We start from the raw sequence: 21,783 nt of genomic DNA on the forward strand, positions 1-21,783 counted from the left end.
TAGCCTTGCTATATCCGAAATAAGAAGTGTGATTAATAAGTCTCACTGGGTTTTGTGTTAATAAATGTAGGCACATTTAGACAGCGATCTTTTTACACACTTAGATGGGAGTGGGACCCACTGTACTCAGTAGGGCTTGCTGTGGACATGATCAGGTTTGCATGAAGAACAAAGTTTTGAAAGTGCCAATCTGTGGAAGTGTGTGCTATGTTAAAGCAAAACTGATTTGCTGTATGGCAATAAAAAAAGAAACAGCAAATGCGAGTTGATAAAAACGTTAAGAAGTATGGTAGCACATCACGCTATGTCACTGAAATCATGCAAAGAGGAACTGAAAAAAAAAACCCAAGAAGAAGAAGAAAAGTAATCACAGTAGTGTTTTTTTTTGAAAAAAGAGTATTAAAAAATGCTGAGACAAAAATTCCAAAATATTTCTTACCTTCTTCAGTCATTATGTCATAATATTTTAGCTTTCCATATGATCCAAGCTCTACAACATCATAGTAAAAGACACAGAGATAAGAAGCAGCAGACATTCAAAGTAATCAACATGCTTTCACACATTCTCAATAAAATTCACAGCAATAATCTTTATGCAGAGTAGGGAAGCACAGCTTGTCAAAATGAGACATATTTATGAAAATTGCTTCTGTAGTTAACGTAAGCATCTTGGATAGATTGGTTGGAGCACAAAAACGCAGTAAGTTTTGGGGTGTCACTGGAAATTACATTTTCTCTTCTAGGGTTGCGTTTTAAGTTTCACCTTCTGGGAATCTTCTTTTGTAAACTACAATTTTATGCTACGATTTAATATTTATTTAGCCTCAATAGTCTGCAAGATGCCTAAGAACACGTTCCGGTGAAAGCCTATTTAATGTTTATTGGGATACGATTGAAGTTTTTTTTATTGATTTATTTTAAATTTTACACCACCTTTTATCTAAAAATCCCAGGGCGGTGTACAAAATTAAGAACATAATTTATACAGCATAATAATAAAAAACATGATAATACACACCATAATAATAAAATAATTGTAAGAACAGCCCACCCTCCCCATTTAACAGGCCGTAGATATTTAATGGCCGAAGGCCGGGATAAAGAGGAATGTCTTCGCCTAGAGCCTAAAGATATGTAATGATGGTGCCAGGGCAAGCCTCTCTGGGGAAAGCATTACACAGACTGGGAGCCACTACAGAAAAGGCCCCGTTCTTGTGTTTTAACCCTCCAAACCTCTTGCAGGGGGAACATAGAGAAGGGCCTTGGATGACAAGAACAGAGTCTAGGTTGGTTCCTATGGGGAGAGGTATTGAGCTCTTGAGCCACGTAAGGCTTCTAGTGATTTAATTTAGGTTGTGGCTTTTTATGTGATATACTCTAAATATACTTCGTTTTGTTTTTCATGCAGACTGGGTGGGAAGTCAAAAAGAACTGCTGTATAAGAATGGAAAACGATGTAATTGTAAAACTGGAAACTTAAATAAAAGAGGAATGCTTCAGAAATGCACATTACAGTCGCACTGCGATTGCTGAGCATATGTTTCAAATAAAACATCTGAGTCAGGGAGCTTCTTCACCCCTTCCTCAAACAGAAGGAAAAGCCTTCTGCAAAGTGGAATTATCTTGTAGCACCAATGCAGTAAAGCTAAGATTATATAAGATGCAAATCAATGGTGGAAACAGTGTTGGAACTCTCCAAGTTCAAAGGGAAAGTTCCACTCTGAACTGGAAATATCAGCTCATTTTAATACCTGGGGGTGAGTTAATTGTTCAAAATATCTTTTTAAATTATTCATGAGATATGTAGGGGCGCAAAATAATGACAAATTAAGGCAAATTCTTTAGAAACACTGTGATTCCCCCCATCATTATGTTCTAGTCCTCCTTCGGTAATTCCATTTCTGAGCATTTATCACCGACTACCAAAACTGAAGCTTTGCAGAGACCTAATAATAGAATTTCAGATGTTATTCTCCCTGCTTTAATGGAAGCACTTAGAAAGTAATTATAGCAGCAACGGTCCATTATTTCGCTCTTTAGTCAACTCTTTCGATTGCATGTTCTCTTCTAAAAACGGTCTGGGTTCAGTCACGTTTCCATAACACTTGATCTCTCTCTTACGTTTAGATCTAAGATAACAGTGACGATTTTCCAATCTTAATTGCTAATAAGTAGAGGATTTGGTTTCCTGATAAATATGAAATGTATCTTACCTGTGCATCTCTGTACTGGCTAAAATGTATAGTCAATTTAAGAACGACAGTCTCTTGCTTTCTATGCCACTGTTCAGAACTTACAGTTACGTGGCATTTACTTCAAAAAGTTAAAAACCAGGAAGTTGTTGAGTTTTTAGGGAAATGTGATTTTTCAGTTGACTTGCCTAAGATTCCTGAATGCCCTAAACACACCTTGTGGTTCTATCTGCCAGGTAGGCATGAAAAAGTAACAGTTTCACGACAACGGTTAAACAGGACTTGCTTCAGAAGGCTTCCCTAATGAGAAAGCCATTTTCACATAACTCCCCAACCCACGATATTTGCAGTAGGAAAGGGACAGAGCAAAAACACAATTAAAAGGGTACTTGAGAAGAAAGAGGCAGTTTTGCATTCAGGTCAGGTCCTTTAAGTTTTTAAAAGTTGACAAAGAAAATTCTATATTTTAGATTTTTGAAAAATTAAAAAAATCAGCTCTTAACATTTTGTGGTCATGGTGAAGGGGGAGGCTGGGTGATTCTCTTGTCATAAGTGATTGACACAGGCAATATCAATTATATTCCCGCAACAGGTTCCCAACCACTTTACACAATTCATCACCTTAGGAGGACTGGTGTATTTGTCTCCCACCCATCGTTCAGCCCAGACACTGAGGTCCAGCTCTGAGGGTCTTCTGGAGGTTCCCTAACTGCAAGAAGCAAATTTACAGGGAACCAGGCAGAGGGCCTTCTCGGTGGTGGCCCCTGCGCTGTGGAACACCCTCCCATCAGATGTCAAACAGATGAACAACTATATGACTTTTAGAAGACATCTGAAGGCAGCACTGTTTAAGGAAGTTTTTTATGTTTGAAGTTTTTATTCTGTTTTTAATGTTCTGTTGAAAGCCGCCCAGAGTGGCTCAGGAAACCCAGCCAGATGGGCTGGGTAGAAATAATAAATTATTATTATTATTATTATTACAAGAACAAATAAATGGCTCACTTTTCTACTGGCATTCATAATGCATGCCAGCACAATTGCATTCTGTTTTGTTTTGTTTTAATATAATTTTTTGGGGGTTTTGCACATGTTTTCCAAACATAACATCCCATTTTAAACAACAGTAACAAACTTTGGTTATCACAGCCTAGGACTTCCATCAACCTCAACTGATGGTTCTTTTCTATTTTTGCATTTTATTATTATAGTTATTGCTATGAAATCCAAATCCTAAATAAACTCCTTCTTAGTCCTCTTTCGCAATAATTCATATAGTTCTCCTTACAAAACTTCTTGTAACCCTACAAGCAATGTCAATTGACTACAATTGTCTTTCAAATATATTATGATTTTCTAAGAACAATTGCATTCTGACATACGTATGGCATTCAGAGTGGGGTTGAAATGAGGAGCATTCATAGCACATGGCTCTGTCTAAAACAGGGGTAGGCAACCTAAGGCCCCTGGCCCACTAACTGCCCCCAAACCGAGCCACCCACTTGGTGAGTATCCATGTGCTGCGCTAAACTGGCGCAGCACGGTGCAGGGACTCGCTTCCACGGTGCCGGAAATCACGTCTGCGGATTCTCAGATGCCGAAACATGCACGATCCAGCCCATGGAGGGATCTCCGCTGGAGTGAACCAGCACAGGCGAGGTAAACCTTGCTGACCCCTGGTGTAAAAGCTGTATGAAGGACTACATAACACAGGGGTTGGGCAAGGCTTACTTTGCCTGGGCCGGTTCACTGCTGCGGAGCCCTCTCCATGGGCTGGATCACAGGCGCACATGAGTGAGTGCGCCCGCGATTTCCGGCATCTGCATCATAATAATAATAATAATAATAATAATTTATTTATACCCCACCCCACCCATCTGGCTGAGTTTCCCCAGCCACTCTGGGCGGCTTCCAATCAAGTGTTAAAAACAATACAGCATTAAATATTAAAAACTTCCCTAAACAGGGCTGCCTTCAGATATCTTTTAAAGAGAAGATAGCTGCTTATTTCTTTCACATCTGAAGGGAGGGCGTTCCACAGGGCGGGCGCCACTACCGAGAAGTCCCTCTGTCTGGTTCCCTGTAACCTCACTTCTCACAATTAGGGAACCACCAGAAGGCTCTCGGAGCTGGACCCTGGTGTCTGGGCTGAACAATGGGGCTGGAGACGCTCCTGCAGGTATACAGGACCAAGACCGTTTAGGGCTTTAAAGGTCAGCATCAACACTTGGAATTGTGCTCGGAAACGTACTGGCAGCTAATGCAGATCTCTCAGGACTGGTGTTATGTGGTCCCGGCGCATCTGCGCAGACGCCATTTTGGGTGCTGCGAAAGCGTGTCCCTGCACTGTGCTGCACCGGTTTAGCACAGCGACTCGCCAAGCGAGCGGCTCAGCCAAGCAGGACGGCTCGTGGGCTGGTAAAACGACCCCCTTGGGTCATTTGTGGCCCACAGGTCTTAGGTTGCCGACCCCTGACATAACAACTCTTCCCACTTCCTTCTGAATGGGAGCAGCAGCGGTTTGAGGTGCAGCCACCATCATTATCTTAAGCTGACATTCTTTGGGATCCTGGAAAGAGAGTTTATCCTTAACATTGCTCATTTAAGGAAAATAATAGTGCTTGCCAAGTGGAAGTTTGAGGAAGGTACCAGGACAATCTCAGATGGATATAATAATCAAGAAGGAGGAAAGAAGAGGTGGTGTTCAGGGAAGGAATTTATTAAAAGAAAGAGACTAGGAGATATGAAATAAGTATCATAAATTAACTGGGGGCGGGAGAGAAATGCAAAGGATTATATATTGCGATGTGCAGTGGCGTAGCGTGGGGGGTGCAGGGGGGGCCGGCCACACCGGGCGCAACATCTGGGGGGGCGTGCTAATCTAGTGGAAGAGACTCGAGTGCTAAAATCCACGGGTTAGGGGGGCGCAAATTACTTGCCTTGCCCCGGGTGCTGAGAACCCACACTACGCCACTGGCGATGTGAAGTGGTTTTTGAAAGGATGGAAGGGAGAGGGGTCATTGCACCACATGCCTCAAATCAAAGAATGAAAATGAACATGTAAGAAAAGAGATATCAGATATCCAGTATTTTGTAATCAGATTTTCCCATTGACAGAAAAGATATTAATAGAAAGGAAGGAAGGTACACGCGAGCAAACGCAAGAGTAGGAAAGAAGAAATCAAGGCCATAAGTGCACAACATATTGGCACAGCTAGGGATCTGAAGGGTGTGTTATCTGTGTCTCCAATCTAAGCCTAAACAGATTCACTAGTCTAGGATTATTAGTCACTTTTGTTTCAAATTCTGATACTTCAGAATTTCTGCAAATACATTATGCAGAATCAGCCCCTGAGTAAGTAAGCTATGGTTTGTTTAGCCTGTGGTTTGCTTCAACTATGGTTTGGCGTTATGTCCAAACCCACCAGGCTTGCTTAACCACGAGTCATTCAGCCACTCCTTCCCGGTTTCTTGGCAAGTTACAGAGGTATGAGGCACGAGCAGTTGGAAAACAAACCAAGCTTTATGGATGCTTCAGATTCTCAGAAGACAAACAATTACCCAGGATAATGGTCTGGGGAATACTTTAAATCCTTAATAAGTGCCCTAGGTTAATGCTATTATTAGCACAATAGGTGAAAAAGCAGTGGCATATTGATTTCTTTAAAAAATGAAATGCATTTTGGATTGTACAGCTTTTTAAAGTACAGTGGTACCTCAGGTTAAGTACTTAATTCGTTTTGGAGGTCCATTCTTAACCTGAAACAGTTCTTAACCTGAAGGACCACTTTAGCTAATGGGGCCTCCTGCTGCTGCCGCCGCACCGCCGGAGCACGACTTTTGTTCTCATCCTGAAGCAAAGTTATTAACCTGAAGCACTATTTCTGGGTTAGCGGAGTCTGTAACCTGAAGCATATGCAACCTGAACCGTATGTAACCTGAGGTACCACTGTATCCTGTTTAGGAGTATATTCCTGCCATACATTTATTATTACTGATTATTAACAATATTCACTAGAAGTTTGCACACGTTCAGGCAGATATATAAACACATCTTTTCCCACATGTCTTGTGCATTCTTAGTCTGAAGCATATCTCATCCAATCTCTCTAATGTTCTACACATCTCATCTCTTAACTGTCAGCTGTTCGTCCTGCAACCATCGTATGATATAAACTATTGGTGAAGCATTCAGCATTGCCTTTGCCATACTGGGTCCTATTACTCTCTCCCTTGGCAGTCTCCTTTTCCAGGAACTTGTGTCTTCTTAAGCATTGCTTTTCAGATTTGTTTCCGTAGCCAACACAGAACATACAAGATGGAGATTTACAAGCAATACAAAGGGAAGATTGAAAGCAGATTCAGGTCTATCTTATAAGCTGTATTCTTTCGAAGTTGACAGTAATTAATTTAAGATTTTTGATTTATTTTCTAGCCTGTTAATTAGTGCTTTTTTGCCACCGCTGCCCCCCCATAGCCTGCTTCCTTTCTGGGTGCTAATTAATTGGAAGAAAATCAAACTCATATTTACATCCAATTTTAGTAGTAGTGAAAAGAAGGAGGTTTTGCTGACCCAATGGCCTAATTTAAGGGCTATTATGCGGTGCATAGGCCCAATGACTGTTCCTCTCTCTAGATGATCCTCCACTCCCGAAAGCTTCTGCCTCTGGCATGATGAACATCTTCTTCTGAGCATGTGATGCTCATTGCTGAACTCCCTTATCTCAAAAGGAAGTTTTGGTAACCAAGCATCATACCTTGGTTATCTCAATCACAACATAATTATCTCCGCCGACAGGAGTGTCAGCAGTCCATGACTAGTCCGCCACCTTTCCTCCCTGGAAGTGGCGATGTTACAACTTTTTAGCACCCCACATTTTTGGAATTTGAAAGTTGAAAAAACACTCCACCCTGACAAGGTCCTGAAGCCCTCCTGCCGCCTTCCCAAAATTCAGTAAGTGCTTGCCTGGCTTTGGGAAGCAGGTGTGAGGACTCTGGCAGAGTCCTCGAGTCCTCCCTTCTCCTTCCCAAAGCCTAGTAAGCACCTGCCCAACTTGGGGACAGAGGCCAGTAGGCTCGAAGAAGAAGAAGAAGAAGAAGAAGAAGAAGAAGAAGAAGAAGAAGAAAAAGGAGAGTTTGGATTTGATATCCCGCTTTATCACTACCCTAAGGAATCTCAGAAGACAGAAGTGCCTGGCGTGCTCTGGTCCATGGGGTCACGGAGAGTCGGACATGACTAAACGACTAAACAACAAGAACAAAGGAGTCTCAAAGCAGCTAAAAATCTCTTTTCCCTTCCTCCCCCACAACAAACACTCTGTGAGGTGAGTGGGGCTGAGAGACTTCAGAGAAGCGTGACTAGCCCAAGGTCACCCAGCAGCTGCATGTGGAGGAGCGGGGAAGCGAACCCGGTTCACCAGATTACAAGTCCACCGCTCTTAACCACTACACCACACAAGCTCTCTAAGACACCTGCCAAAGCCTGAGACTTGGGGTGCTGCAATAGGAGCTTGGTGCAGTTGCCTGTGGGGAAATAAATGGAGACTGGGTTTCCTCTGCTCACCTGCACAAAGTTGCAACTGCATAAGTAAAATAAGTGTAAGGTTAAAGTTACCTGTATACATTTGTAAGTTTGGGGAATAAGACGGAATGGTGTGAAAGTATACTTAAATAATCACATATTTATATGGTTCTTTTTACGATTTTTTTTTTAAAATGCTTTAAGATGCGATAACTTACCCTGCAAATTTCTTGCAAAGTTTAAATAATGCCAGTGGATTAAAAGGCCTTAAGAATCAAGTGATGTCCTGATATGGCATAGTAGCTAAGGACACAATTTTGTTTACATGCTTTACCTGGATGTAAGTTCCATTGAGCACTGTGGGACTTAGTTTTGCGTAAACAGGCATAGACTTGTGCTGCATGAAAATGAGCTACAAGTCCAGAAATTCCTAGTTTTAATGTTTGGTGGTTTACTGTTGTAGTTTTTATCTATTGTCATAATTTTATTATGTTTGTTTATAGTCATAAGATGTCAGCTGCCTGTAAATGCAGTAGTGAAGGGTGAGACAGATACAAATAAAGCTCATTTTCTTAAGGAAGCCATTATCTCTCAGTCCCTCTCTCTGTATCTGTAATATGGAGATAATCGTGCCTCCCTTTTTGTACAATTTAATGTATGCGAAGCGTTTTGAACACTCTAAAGCATTTTATGAATACTTTAGATTCCCAGAAGACAAACAATTACCCAGGATAACTTAATGGCCCGATGAATACTTTAATCCTTAATAAATGTCCTAGGTTAATGCTATTATTAGTACAATAGATGAAAAAGCAGTGGCTCTCCCCAAACCATCTCCCTCAGTGGCCATCCCACCTGACGGTTCAACACATATAACATTATCGGGATCACTGGACTATATGGAACTTGCCGAACTGACTGGGAGATTCTGAGACCAGAGAGAAGAGGTGGTGGAAGAAGACTGGCAGAAGTTTAAAGACTATTTGAAAAAATATGTTAATATTTAAATCTTAGAATAGCTTTGGAAGTGGATATAGGGTGTAGGGTTAGAAGTAGAAGATAATTTATTTTAAAATAGTATTATTTGTAAGGGATAAAATATGAAGATTTTTATGGGAAAAGCAAGTGTGATAAAAAATGGTTACAAATTATGATATTTGTAATCTGCTAAAGATGAGTTAAAATGAAAATCAGGTAGGGGAGACTTGGGGAGGTTCACCCAACAATGTTTAGAAAAAATAAGATAAGAATTTGTTTGTATTGTTTGCTTTTTTGTTTTTGTTGTTCATTTGTGTTACAAAATGAATACAAATTTTTTTTGGGGGGGGGAATTAGCGGTACCAGTTTGCTCCCCCTCTTTGAACTCTCAACCCCTTTCCCCTTTTGTATCGTATCTACTAGACCGTAAGCTTGTGGGAAGGAACTGTACTTTTTTTAAAAAAAAAAATCTTTATGCAGCGCCTTGGTAACTTTAATCACAATTGTCATCGTCATCATCTCACAACTAGATGACCGCATCACCTGCAGGATTTATAGTTTTGCTAAAATAATATTTCAAGATCAGAATAAGATCACCCAATTTTTGCATACACACATTTCTGTTCTTGGCTTATAATGCAGACTGAATATTAATTTTGATCCAGCTTTCCCCTTCTCTTGTCTCCCTCCTGCCTGATCTCCCTGCTTTCTTGCTTGACCTTTTAAGAAGACTTTAAGAAGATGGAGGTGCTTTTGCAGGTGCAAATTTAGGGTAAGGCATAAGCTAGTTGTTGGTCATGGCCCACCAATAAATGAGTGCTGATACTGGATTTCTGGAATATCCATCTAAATACTTTTGTTACAGGAGGGGAGAAGTACCCGTATTTTTCGCTCTATAAGACGCACCAGACCACAAGACACACCTAGTTTTTGGAGGAGGAAAACAAGAAAAAAAATATTCTGAATCTCAGAAGCCAGAGCAGCAAGAGGGATCGCTGCTCAGTGAAAGCAGCAATCCCTCTTGCTGTTCTGGCTTCTGGGATAGCTGCGCAGCCTGCATTCGCTCCATAAGACGCACACACATTTCCCCTTACTTTTTAGGAGGGAAAAAGTGAGTCTTATAGAGCAAAAAATACGGTAAACCTCCTTCAACACTGTGTTATGTTTTTAAAAAATGGTTCTGAAAGGCTACACAGCAGCTGCTTAAGGCAGATGATGCAAGACAGATGGAGAGCTATGCTTTGAAGGAGAAAACAAAGGAATATAAAAGGAGACAAATAATACAATTTGGTTGGCTGTCTTGGGGTTTGTTTGCTTCTTTTAGTAAGATGACATTTTTTTAACGCTAACCTTCACAGTCCAGACAGATTATTACTGGCAAAATTAATTTCAATTGAGCAGCTGAAAAGCTTCCAGTGGCAATTGCAAAGCTTTATACAGTCAAGAGAGTCCCAATCGCTTCTGACAACATTGTCAAGCACATGCACTTGTCTGAGCGGAGACTTGGTAATACTTAGAACGTAAGGAATGAAAGAGTAGCAGCTTTTCCTTTAAGACTTGTGAACATTACATCATTTGGTTAAAAATGAAAAAAAAAACAACCAAAATCTTCATTTCAAAGAGATGTGGAGCATTCCCTTTATAAAAAAAAAAGTAATTAAAAGTTTTCAAATGAAACCCAAATTCCTTGTGCTTCTAATATAGATATAAATTTTGCAATCACTTGAGTAAGCAAATTATGAGAATATTCTCATAGTTTGCTAACGTACGATTACTTATTTTTGCAGAAATTCTAGCCTTGCAAATGCAAGTGTTAATTCGGAAGACATAATCTGTATTACACACACACACACACAAACACAGCAGCATACACACAAAACACACAAACAGGGCTGTGTCTACATTTGTCTATTTTATCTGAAGGGAGAGGAATTGTTTCAGCAGGGCCTTGATTAAAAGGCTGATTTTAAACCAATGTTTGTGCATGGGAGGTTTTTGCACGTGTGGAAGCCCTACTGAGATGAAAAGAAAGCACCCATTTTGTCAACTGCACCCAAAGAGAACAGGAGAAAAGAAGCATTAGCTGCCGAAGGCAATTTTAAATAAAATTAACAAGAGGGAAAGAAAAGCAACCGAAAAAATAAAACACGTTGAAGCGATACCTTCAGCAAGTGGATCAAGAGTGTGAATCATAAGCTGGAAAATGCTGTTTCTCATTAGACTGTTGTGCAGAGATGCAGAGCTCCCACCACGCTGCAGACGGGGCTTAGTCTAAAGGGGGAAAGAGGGGAAAAAACTATTTAAATCCTGTTTGGAAAGTAAATTTACTTCATGTACTACAACACAGTGACTCCTCCCTACTATGTATATAAAGCAGGTATTGTTATTTTTTAAATATTTTAGGAAAATAATTAGATAACACAATAAGGTCGTACAATCAGGACTAACCCGCTTGCTAAATGAATTCAGAAGCTGTTAAAAATAAACGAAGGATCAATATCGGAAATGTTTATCAGGACTATTTGGACTAATTAAGGAATGATGTGCAATGTTAGATCATCACTCCCTGAATGTCAGAGCATGGGAAGTCACCCAAAGATATATAATTTGGCGCGGTTGTTTGGCTTTTTAAATTGTATTATAATTTGGAATGTTTTAATGTGGTTTTTATTGGATGGTTACAATGGAAAACTTAGTAAATATCATTTTTTTTTAAAAAAAAATAAGATCATACAGTCTTAAATACTTCACATAAAACTAGGTTTTTAGTCCCTGGGTCACATTATATAAGCCTCATAAACACCAGTATCTTAAGAGCAAATGACAAGTTAGTTGTGGCCAAGGAAAAAGGGGCCTCTTCCAGGCCACAGCAGAAATACTGAGCAAAATGAAGGCTCCAAATTGGTCTAAAAACAAGACCAGGCATCTACCAAGGTAACTCTTCCCCCTTACTGGTTTGTGGCAGGAGTGGGCATTTGTGGAGGGGAGTAAAAAAGGACAACTGGGACATTCCAGCATTAAATCAGAAACTGGGATGGCTTCTGAAATTCTGAGATTGCCCCTGGAAAAATGGGATACTTGAAGGGTTTGCATGTGTACTATGGCCAGTCTGGTTTGATTCCTTTTTGGTGCGGCAAAAGGAAGAAAACCGGAACGTTTGAACAGTGTGGTAGTTTTATTTCAACCGTGCTTTAAAGTAGGGGTCGGCAACCTAAGGTCCATGGACCCTCGCCGCCCACTCAGTTGGCTCCCGTGCACCACGCTAAACCGGCACGGAGCAGAGCGGAGACTGCCTTCCGCGATGTTGGCCGGCTTCCCATTGGCTGCAGAAAGCTCCTGCAGCCAATGGGAGCTGCGCAAGCCTCCTCTGCACTGGAAGGAGCGCTGGAAATAGCATTTGCACATGCATGCGCACTCCGGCCCAAGCCACAAAAACTTTGCCGCCCCCTGCTTTTTAAGTGACATGTAAACCAGACCTATGGAAAAGCAATGAAGCAATGAACATAATTTCCATATTCATATGCAATTCATTCTTCTGACTCACTGCAGTTTTGTAGGTGGAATTATAACTCTGGAAATATATATGACTGATATATGCACAGTTGGTGAAAATGAAAAGAAAAAAATAACCTGCAGGGCAATTATTTTATAACTAGTGGGGTTTGGTTAGGCACATGAGCCCTGAGAGAGGAGCTAAGCATGACCTGGGCAAGCACATTCACAAACCGTATCCATTGAGGGGACACGAATTAATGAACAGGCATTTGAAGAGAGTTAGCTATCAAAGGTGGGACTCAGGTGGCACTGTGGTCTAAACCACAGAGCCCAGGGCTTGCCGATCAGAAGGTCGGCGGTTCGAATCCCCGCGATGGGGTGAGCTCCCATTGCTCAGTCCCTGCTCCTGCCAACCTAGCAGTTCGAAAGCAAGTCAAAGTGCAAGTAGGTAAATAGGTACCGCTCTAGCGGGAAGGTAAACGGCGTTTCTGTGCGCTTCTCTGGTTCGCCAGAAGCAGCTTAGTCATGCTGGCCACATGACCCAGAAGCTGTACGCTGGCTCCCTCGGCCAATAAAGCGAGATGAGCGCCGCAACCCCAGAGTTGGTCACGACTGGACTTAATGGTCAGGGGTCTCATTACCTTTACCTTAGCTATCAAAGGAAAAGGAAATGTGTCCTTGGCTGCCAGTTAAGCAATGAAAGTGAAATTCTTCACCTAAACTGTGCCAGACAGCTTCTACACCTCAGTTTCTTGTGGGCTGCAAAACGGCAAGGAGAGGGGCAATAAACTAATTGTAGACAGTGGACACCCGGGTTGCGAATGTGATCCATGCGGGATGCACGTTCGCAACCCAAAGCGTTCGCAACCCGCAGCGGTGCGCCTGCGCGGGTTGCGATACAGTGCTTCTGCGCATGCGCAAAGCACGATTTAGCACTTCTGCACATGCGCGACCGCCGAAACCCGGAAGTAACCCGTTTCAGTACTGCCGGGTTTTGGTGGTCCGTAACCCAAGAAAACGCAACCTGAAGTGTTGGAACCTGAGATATGACTGTATGTGGTTGGTGATTAAGGCCAAGGAAAAATGGCAGACTCTGACTTGTATCCAGTCTTAAGTCATACTTGACAGTGGACCTATTGAAATTAATGGGCATGCCTAACTAAGGATCATTCATTTCAACAGGCCAACTGTGAATAAAACTTAGTTGGATGGAGTCCCTCTGTATATGCATCCATCTTCCAATAAAATGCAAATGAAATGGAAAAGTAAAATCCCAGAAATAGTTTTAGCACTAGAATTCTAAGTTTTACAATTATATCATCACATATATAATAAAAAAACTGACTATGCATTTTAGAATCAAAATGACTAGATATAAAAAGACACTTGCTACTGCCTACCGTTAGTGTCTGGTCATCCCCGGCATTTGACTGCATGAGTGGAAAGGAAAAAGAAAAGACAAAACGAAAGAGTAAAATGGATGGTAAAGCATGCCAATGTTTTCAAAAGAAAGTGTTAAACAAAGTGTCAAGACAGCACAATGATTTCTCTCTCTCCCTAGAAATGCTAACATACTTTCTCTAGAAAAGAGTCACATCTCAGTGTCATGCAACTCTAGACATTTATTCTAGACACATATGCATCTGAATCATTCGTCTATGTAAATAAATATGTAAATAAAGCACCTCAGAGTAATCCTGCTGTAAGAAGAATGGCTTGAAGAAATAAGGATGATTGCCTTGACATTTTGAAACAGAGACTACATACCTACTATACCTGTAATTGATATTTAGGACCAATGAGGACTTCCCTTAAAATGTAAATCTCTTCAGAGAAGTAATGGTTTGGACAGTGGAAAGCAGTCCCACATCCCAATCCCCAACAACTTGGAGGCTTCCCGTGGATGTTATTTACAAATTTATTTAAGTGCACATAACTGTATCTACACAATTAATTCCATATCCCCTCACATCTAGCTTGGCCTTTACAAGACAAGTATAATAAATAAATAATGGGACACGAGTGGTGCTGTGGGTCAAACCACAGAGCCTAGGACTTGCCGATCAGAAGGTCGGCGGTTCGAATCCCCGCAATGGGGTGAGCTCCTGTTGCTCGGTCCCTGCTCTCTCTCTTTTTTTAAATGATATTTATTGGAGTTTCAGATAATACAAAAAATAAAAACAAAGAACAAAAGAGAAAAAACAGAGTTAAAAAAGAAAAAAAAGCATTCAACATTTACAATCCTTATTTTCGATAACTTTTTTCTACGACTTCCCCTCATCTCCCCTTCTTGAATTCCGTGTCCAAATATTTGTTCAACAAGTTCTTATCCTTAATTTTTAACCCTAGTTTGTTATTATACTTAATTCAATTTATGTATCAAGTTTTAACTTATATGCATTGATCATTATACTTAAAGACTTTTTCTAAGGTCAACCCAGTTTCCCTTACACGAATTCCCCATTTTTGTACTAATAGCGATACAAAAAAAAAGAAACAATAGAAAGGATCAAAATGTATTTGTACACCCTTCGGATTCCCGAACCCCACCCTCCCTTTCCCGGTTTCAATCCCCAAACCATTGTCCATTAGTCTGTCTACTATCAGCCTGGATTCCTCACGTCAGAGGCTCTTAATTCTCTCTCAGTTCCTTTCTGCCGGTTTTTTTGATAGTCCTTTGTATTAGCCACCAAATCTCGGAAGGGCTCTGTCCCAAAATTGTCCATGTTCCATCCGGCCGGGCCTCCAAATTTAAAGGTGGAGCTCAAAACTTGTTTCTTAATCCTTTTAGGTCCAAATGTCCCAAAATCTTCAGATCTCCACAAAGGGAGATCTTCCCATTCCTCCTTCTTCAGTTCAAACCAAATTTTCATCATCCAACCCTTTTTTCCTTTTATATCCATCTTGACAGGCCTCCGGCTCTCTTTTGCCTTCTGCAACATTTCAGCCCCTCCTTCCTGGTGCTCTTGTTCAACAAATATCTCTTTCTCCACTTCCTCCAGTTTCTCAAGTTTCTTTTCTTGTTCAGCTGCCTGGACTGTAGACAAAACATGACTCTGCTCTACCAGTTTTCTCACGAGAAAAGCAACCTCGTCGAGATCAGCTAGTATTTTTTGACCTATTTCCATTCTTGTAGTGTCCCTGAACCCCCTCTAGGGGGATTCTGGTTATTGAGTATTCCTTACACTTCCAGCCCAAAAGTCCAGTTAACTTGTTTCAATTCTTCTTTATTTTCAACAATTTATCACTATATTGTAGCTAATGTAACCAGCAGAAACATCAGAAACAAAGTTATCTATTTTTTCCCACATTGACAGCTAATTTGACAGCTGTCAAAGTCTTCTATGTCTCCTCGGCAGGCTCCTATTGCGGATCGCTCCCGGGTCTCGGGGGGGGGCACTTTGGCTCTCAGTGTTAGCTCTTATCCTCCAGCACAATTACTTATACTGTCAATCCGTGTAATTAATAGTTTTATCCACTAAAAAGGAGATATTCTCTCGACCTTAATTATTTAGTCCTTGCTTCAGGTTGTTTACAAGGCAGGGGAGATGGACTTCCTCTTTGCGTCTTCCCCAATCGTGCCAAATTCAGAAAAATTCTTTTTTTTATATATAAGTTCAATTTCCGTATTACTCACGGGTTGTTGCTTTTAATCCGAATGTTCACAGGAAAAGGTCAGCGCTCTCCGTCCATGGCATGCAGCTTCACTCAGCAGGGGAAGCAGAGGACTCTCAGCACCACGCCGCTCCCCGTCCCCCGTTCCGCAGCCTTTAAAAAGGCTCCTTTGCAGGTCGGGGGGGCACAAATGGTGCCCGCCGAGTCACCAGGTCCACAGGCTTCCGCGCCTGTGGTTTTTTAGGGTCCCCGCGTCGCCGCCGCGGCAGGACCCGACCCCTGCTGAGCCGATTCCCTCCGGAGCTCGGAGGGAATCCGCCATTCGGCGATGGCGCTAACCTGGAAGTCTTGCTCGGTCCCTGCTCCTGCCAACCTAGCAGTTCAAAAGCAAGTCAAAGTGCAAGTAGATAAATAGGTACCGCTCCGGCGGGAAGGAAAACGGCATTTCTGTGTACTGCTCTGGTTTGCCGGAAGCGGCTTAGTCATGCTGGCCACATGACCCAGAAGCTGTACGCTGGCTCCCTCGGCCAATAAAGCGAGATGAGCGCCGCAACCCCAGAGTCGGCCGCAACTGGACCTAATGGTCAGGGGTCCCTTTACATTTTATAATAAATGATAATAGATAGAAAAAGTTCCTCTTTAACCAGGCCTTTGCCTGATTGACATCTAATGCATGTTGGGTGCACAGTGGAGGAGGAGGAAACCGGGCAGCAATTTCTGGTTTGCCTCTGGTGGCAAAATGTCCATGGCTGGCCCTGCTCCAGAGATGCCCGAACTGTTCAAAGATACTTTAATAAGCACATTCCTGGTATTTCAAGCCACAAGCTATTAGGGAAACCAGCCACAACCCAATTTGTAAGTTTTAGTGATGCAAAACATTGCAGAGTATGCTGTACACTGAACATACTATGCAATAATAAACATGATATAAAGTAAGCGAACCCACAATTTACATAACAGAATTTCCATCTCAGGCCAATAGATATGGCTCGTTTGTAGTTGATCTCAGAAGGAGAACCACTGGCAGAAGATAAAAAGCAAGCTGAACTTTCCTATATTCAATTTGATCCAGTTTTTTTGAAGAATGAACTCTGATATTTAGGGAATTGTTGGGATGTGGGCTAAAAAGAAATTAATTATGGGAGGTTCCACAGTTCAGCAGTAGAGGGTACAACAGAGTTCCAACTTCAATCTGCAGAAACTCTAGATCAGGCCTGGCCAAACTTGGCCCTCCAACTGTTTTGGGACTACAATTCCCATCATCCCTGACCCCTGATCCTATCAGCTAGGGATGATGGGAGTTGTAGTCCCAAAACTGCTGGAGGGCCATGCCTGCTCTAGATGAAGAGTTGAGATGTCTAGATAGCAGGACTAAGGTCTCCAACCTAAGGAAGACTTTGCTTAAAGCCCCATAGAAGCTACATGTAAATTGTGGTAGACGATGTGGTAGACTAGATGAGAAAACTTTCCCTTCCTCTTTTTTTAACTTATTACGCCAAGGAAAAGTCAACTGGTGTCAAAATGGAAAAGGGTTCTTCTGTTGTAGAAGCACAGGTGATTTTCTTCACAAGCTTATCTGCAGATACAATTTACCATCCTGCCGAATCGCTACTGTGAGTGGTACTTTTGTTCTACAGCTTCCTGGGCTCCAATCAAGTGTTGATGACTTCAACCCACTACCCAACTATTGTTGTTGTTGTTTAGTCGTTTAGTCGTGTCCGACTCTTCGTGACCCCATGGACCAGAGCACGCCAGGCACTCCTGTCTTCCACTGCCTCCCGCAGTTTGGTCAAACACATGTTGGTAGCTTAGAGAACACTGTCCAAACATCTCGTCCTCTGTCGTCCCCTTATCATTGTGCCCTCCATCTTTCCTAACACCAGGGTCTTTTCCAGGGAGTCTTCTCTTCTCGTGAAGTGGCCAAAGTACTGGAGCCTCAGCTTCACGATCTGTCCTTCTAGTGAGCACTCAGGGCTGATTTTCTTCAGAATGGAGAGGTTTGATCTTCTTGCAGTCCATAGGACTCTCAAGAGTCTCCTCCAGACCATAATTCAAAAGCATCAATTCTTCAGCGATCAGCCTTCTTTATGGTTCAGCTTTCACTTCCATACATCACTACTGGGAAATATCTACGTCTATGTCTATGTCTATGTCTATATCTAATCTATATCTATATCTATCTAATCTATATCTATCTAATCTATATCTATATCTATCTGCCCTGGAAACAGATTTCTCCTAATTTCTCCAAAAGGAGTAAAGGGAAGGAGACAGAGGACAATAATGGAAAAGACCAAGGTATGAGTGCCTACCTTCCACTTTCTCTGGGCTTCCTCCTTGTTCTTTCAGCTAGCCTCTCCTGCCCCATCGCAACTCTCCTCACCAGTCAGCCCATTCCATTCCATTCCTTGCTCTGTTTGCATTTCCAAGTGATTCAGCACTTCAGGGCTGCTGATCCTGCTCAGTCCCCAATGGATTGTTTCAGGTTCCTCCCCATTAGATATCCACCCCACCCCCCAAGATTCCTTGTACTTCTGCAAATCTCTGGGTTCACCCAAACCTCACAGTACCTGCTCTCTTGTGTGTGGATGGAGTTGTTTTGTCTTACGTAAGAATCATCTCCCACCCCCTGAAATCTGAAAACGGGGGAAGCCAATGGAATCTGCCCAAGATGTCCCTGTTCCTCTCAGCCATGCCATTTTCCATGATGTTCAATTCCTACTTTTCCATTTTTCCTTTCAGGCAGCATTCTGTGCCCACTGAGTCCTCAATGAGCTGTTTGGGGGGAAGGTGTTCCTAAAGATTTCTTTTTTTTTTTGCATTACTGCAAATCTTGGGGTTCTTCTGAGCCGCCTAACACCTTCCTCTTATGTGCAGGTGGTGCCATTTTGACTACATGATGATTGACACCTGTGCTCAGTGAAGGAGGAGTGATTTTCTCTGTACGTAATACTTTTCAGACCTATACAGTATTTGGATTTGGTACGAGATGTCAGCGGCAAACAGAGCTGTGCTATCATCATCATCATCATCATCATCATCAGAGACCAAGAGGGGAATGTCTGTTAGTGCAATGGGGCTTTCTGCACTCTTCTTCCCACCCCAGAGCGGGATGTCTGTTAGTGCAAAGGGGGACAGTTCTACCTGGCAAGCTGAAAAGCTTGTGCTGGCAGAACTATTGCCATAGTGCTATGATTCCCTCCAAAACACACACACATTTCTTTTCAAAAAAGAGTTATTGGCACAGTATTCCAAAGTATTTCCAGAGTGGGAAACAATAGCAAAGCATAAAATCATTAAATCTAAGTTGTGTGTATGTGTAGGATTGTAGCTGCAGGGTCTCTAGAGTTTCTAAGCAGATTTACTGAGAATAAGTGGGACAAATAGCTCCAAGTAAACAGATTTGGGACTGAGATGTTGGACGTGTAAGAATTGCCCCCAAACAGAGGCGAGACAATCAGTATAGAAGTCAAACAAATTATGCAGCAAGGGTACAACCTGACTTGTTGAACACGATCTTTAGTACTGTCTAACACAGTACTAACTCATATTACATCCTTGTGACGATTATTCAGAAAGACAGCATTGCCGCTACCATGAGAATGCACTATATGGGCAACTCGCTTGCCAGTTAATCAGAACAAAACAGCACAAAACCTGAACAGCAAGTTCTTCATTACAGATAAAGCGTTCAGCACCTACTGGGGACTGAAGCATTGTCTCTTCTAATTATTCCTGGCACTTTACCTGTATGACTGTGATCTTCCAAACACAAAAAGAAAACGGTCTCCTAACCTTCATCTCTGGTATCAAGCTATTCTAAGTTAACTGGCACATGGTGACCTGACCTGTTGTGGAGGGCAAACGTCTCTCTCTCCTCATACAGGATGCAGATGATGCTTACTGCCTATTCTGACTAGCTGAACAAATATATGGACGCATTTTTATTTGGTTTCAAACAGCACAATTAACATTCCAAAATACAAACAAGTTTCCCAAATCATTTTCCTCATACAAGTTTCAAAGGAATGTATATTCTAAGCCCAGTCTTTTTGGTGTTTAATTTTGCTACCAAAATGTCCAAGCTAAATTATCTCCTCAGAAAGAGATCTGTTGGTGGTCTTGGGAGGTCAGATCCTTTAGTAACATTTGACAGACATGGAGTCTTCAGAAAGTTGCTTCTAGTATCTTACCACTTCCAATATTACTGCTGCCAGAAGTATCAATGAGCCATTGTATATAATCAATATTGCTTTGCTGTCATATAATGAGAGATGTGCTAAATATACATTAGTGGGGTTATGTGTGGAACAATTTCTGAAATCTCCCCAAAAACTTTACCACCCCACCACATACATATTAGAGAGCCTCCATATTATAACACTGCCAACATAATGATGCTGAAGATCAGTTCATATAATGCACCCGTACTAGGATGAGATGGCAACTATGTTCAACCTTGAGTATGGACTTTTTTAATTCCAGCCAACATTGTTTTAAGTGGCTGGTTGCTTGTCCCATATGGTATCCCACCTCAGGTCTTTGAGGTCTCCCACCCAGATCTGATTCCCACACTTCTCTGAATCAGGATTTGGGCAAAGCGGTTCTTACAAGATGGAATATGATTTCGTGCATTTTTGCAAACCTTCTAAGCAAAGTTTCTCCTAAGTTGACAAAAAATATAGAGGAGGTTTACTTGTCCGAACAAGTGTTTGGTAGATAAGGACTAAAGTCTCTAAGAGCAAATATATTATAAGCTCAAAAGGGCTTGTGGGAGTAACAATCCTTAAACCTTATTATAACCTATTAAGGTAGCCAAATAAAGCACATTGCATTTTGGTATGAGTCCAAAAAACCTAGTTAGCATCACACTTCTTTCTTTGTTCAGCCCAGGCTGGGATGAAATCACTCCTACTATTCAAAATATGACAAAATTAAGAGCTGAAGTCACTAAATAATAATAAAAATGGCTGTGATCCATCTCTCTCTCTCTCTCTCTCTCTCTCTCCACACACACACATATTTTAAAAACCCAACAACAATAGAAGTCCTCATTTTCTTTATAAAATAAAATAAAAATGTCCTGCTAGTTTTTACAGCATTGCTATCTTGTCATGCTGTGTGATTCTTCCACTGGAAAAGTTGTTGAGATGCCCTTTTCAAAGAATTGCTATGAATAAATGATTAAACACAAGTACCACTCCAAATGAAATATTTGCTGTCATTTTAAGTATACTTGCTTGAAATCATTGAGAGAATCAAATATGCTTGTGTACACCATGCACCCAAAATTACATTTAAGGATACGTAAGCTGGACCATAAAGAAGGCTGATCGCCGAAGAATTGATGCTTTTGAATTATGGTGCTGGAGGAGACTCTTGAGAGTCCCATGGACTGCAAGAAGATCAAACCTATCCATTCTTAAGGAAATCAGCCCTGAGTGCTCACTGGAAGGACAGATCCTGAAGCTGAGACTCCAAAACTTTGGCCACCTCATGAGAAGAGAAGACTCCCTGGAAAAGACTATGATGTTGGGAAAGATGGAGGGCACAAGGAGAAGGGGACGACAGAGGACAAGATGGTGGGAAAGTGTTCTCGAAGCTATCAGCATCAGTTTGACCAAACTGCGGAAGGCAGTAAAAGACAGGAGTGCCTGGCGTGCTCTGGTTCATGGGGTCATGAAGAGTCGGACACGACTAAACAACTAAACAACAACAACAACAAAGCTGACGTATCTAAGAAAATAATATTGTTACAGGTTTTGGGTACCAGAGTCTGTGGGTGCAAAGTAACCCACAATTTCTGAAACTGGCAGAAGTTGGACCTAATGGTCAGGGGTACCTTTACCTTTACAACCTCAAGTTGAAAGCTCATACCAATAACTAACTTAGTTTGTCTCTAAGGTGCTATTGGAAAGATTTTTAAAAATTATTTTATTGTATTTTATTTTCTTTAGTCTTGTAAATGTTTGATTTGAAAGAGGT

At 41.6% G+C, this 21,783-nt stretch overlaps 1 protein-coding gene and 1 long non-coding RNA gene across 7 annotated transcripts in view; both read right to left on the bottom strand.

The window, feature by feature from the left end:
• LOC310835347 overlaps nucleotides 1-21,783 on the bottom strand; it is a 277,237-nt gene that overhangs the window by 101,924 nt on the left and 153,530 nt on the right. The window lies entirely within an intron of this gene.
• The window catches only part of SLC24A2 (solute carrier family 24 member 2), a 93,073-nt gene that overhangs the window by 23,076 nt on the left and 48,214 nt on the right, over nucleotides 1-21,783 (bottom strand). For 3 of the 6 annotated variants that reach the window (XM_083718986.1, XM_083718987.1, XM_083718988.1), the window contains exons 3-5: nucleotides 13,584-13,613; nucleotides 10,851-10,959; nucleotides 440-490 (exon numbers count right to left, since the gene is read on the bottom strand). In XM_083718986.1, the coding sequence (XP_083575112.1) occupies nucleotides 440-490; nucleotides 10,851-10,959; nucleotides 13,584-13,613 (190 nt within the window). The remainder of the gene's footprint in view (nucleotides 1-439; nucleotides 491-10,850; nucleotides 10,960-13,583; nucleotides 13,614-21,783) is intronic. The other 3 variants (XM_083718989.1, XM_083718990.1, XM_083718991.1) reach the window with 3 other exon arrangements.

Source organism: Podarcis gaigeae, assembly GCF_964106915.1.
Source record: "Podarcis gaigeae genome assembly, chromosome: 17".
Taxonomy (NCBI): domain Eukaryota; kingdom Metazoa; phylum Chordata; class Lepidosauria; order Squamata; family Lacertidae; genus Podarcis; species Podarcis gaigeae.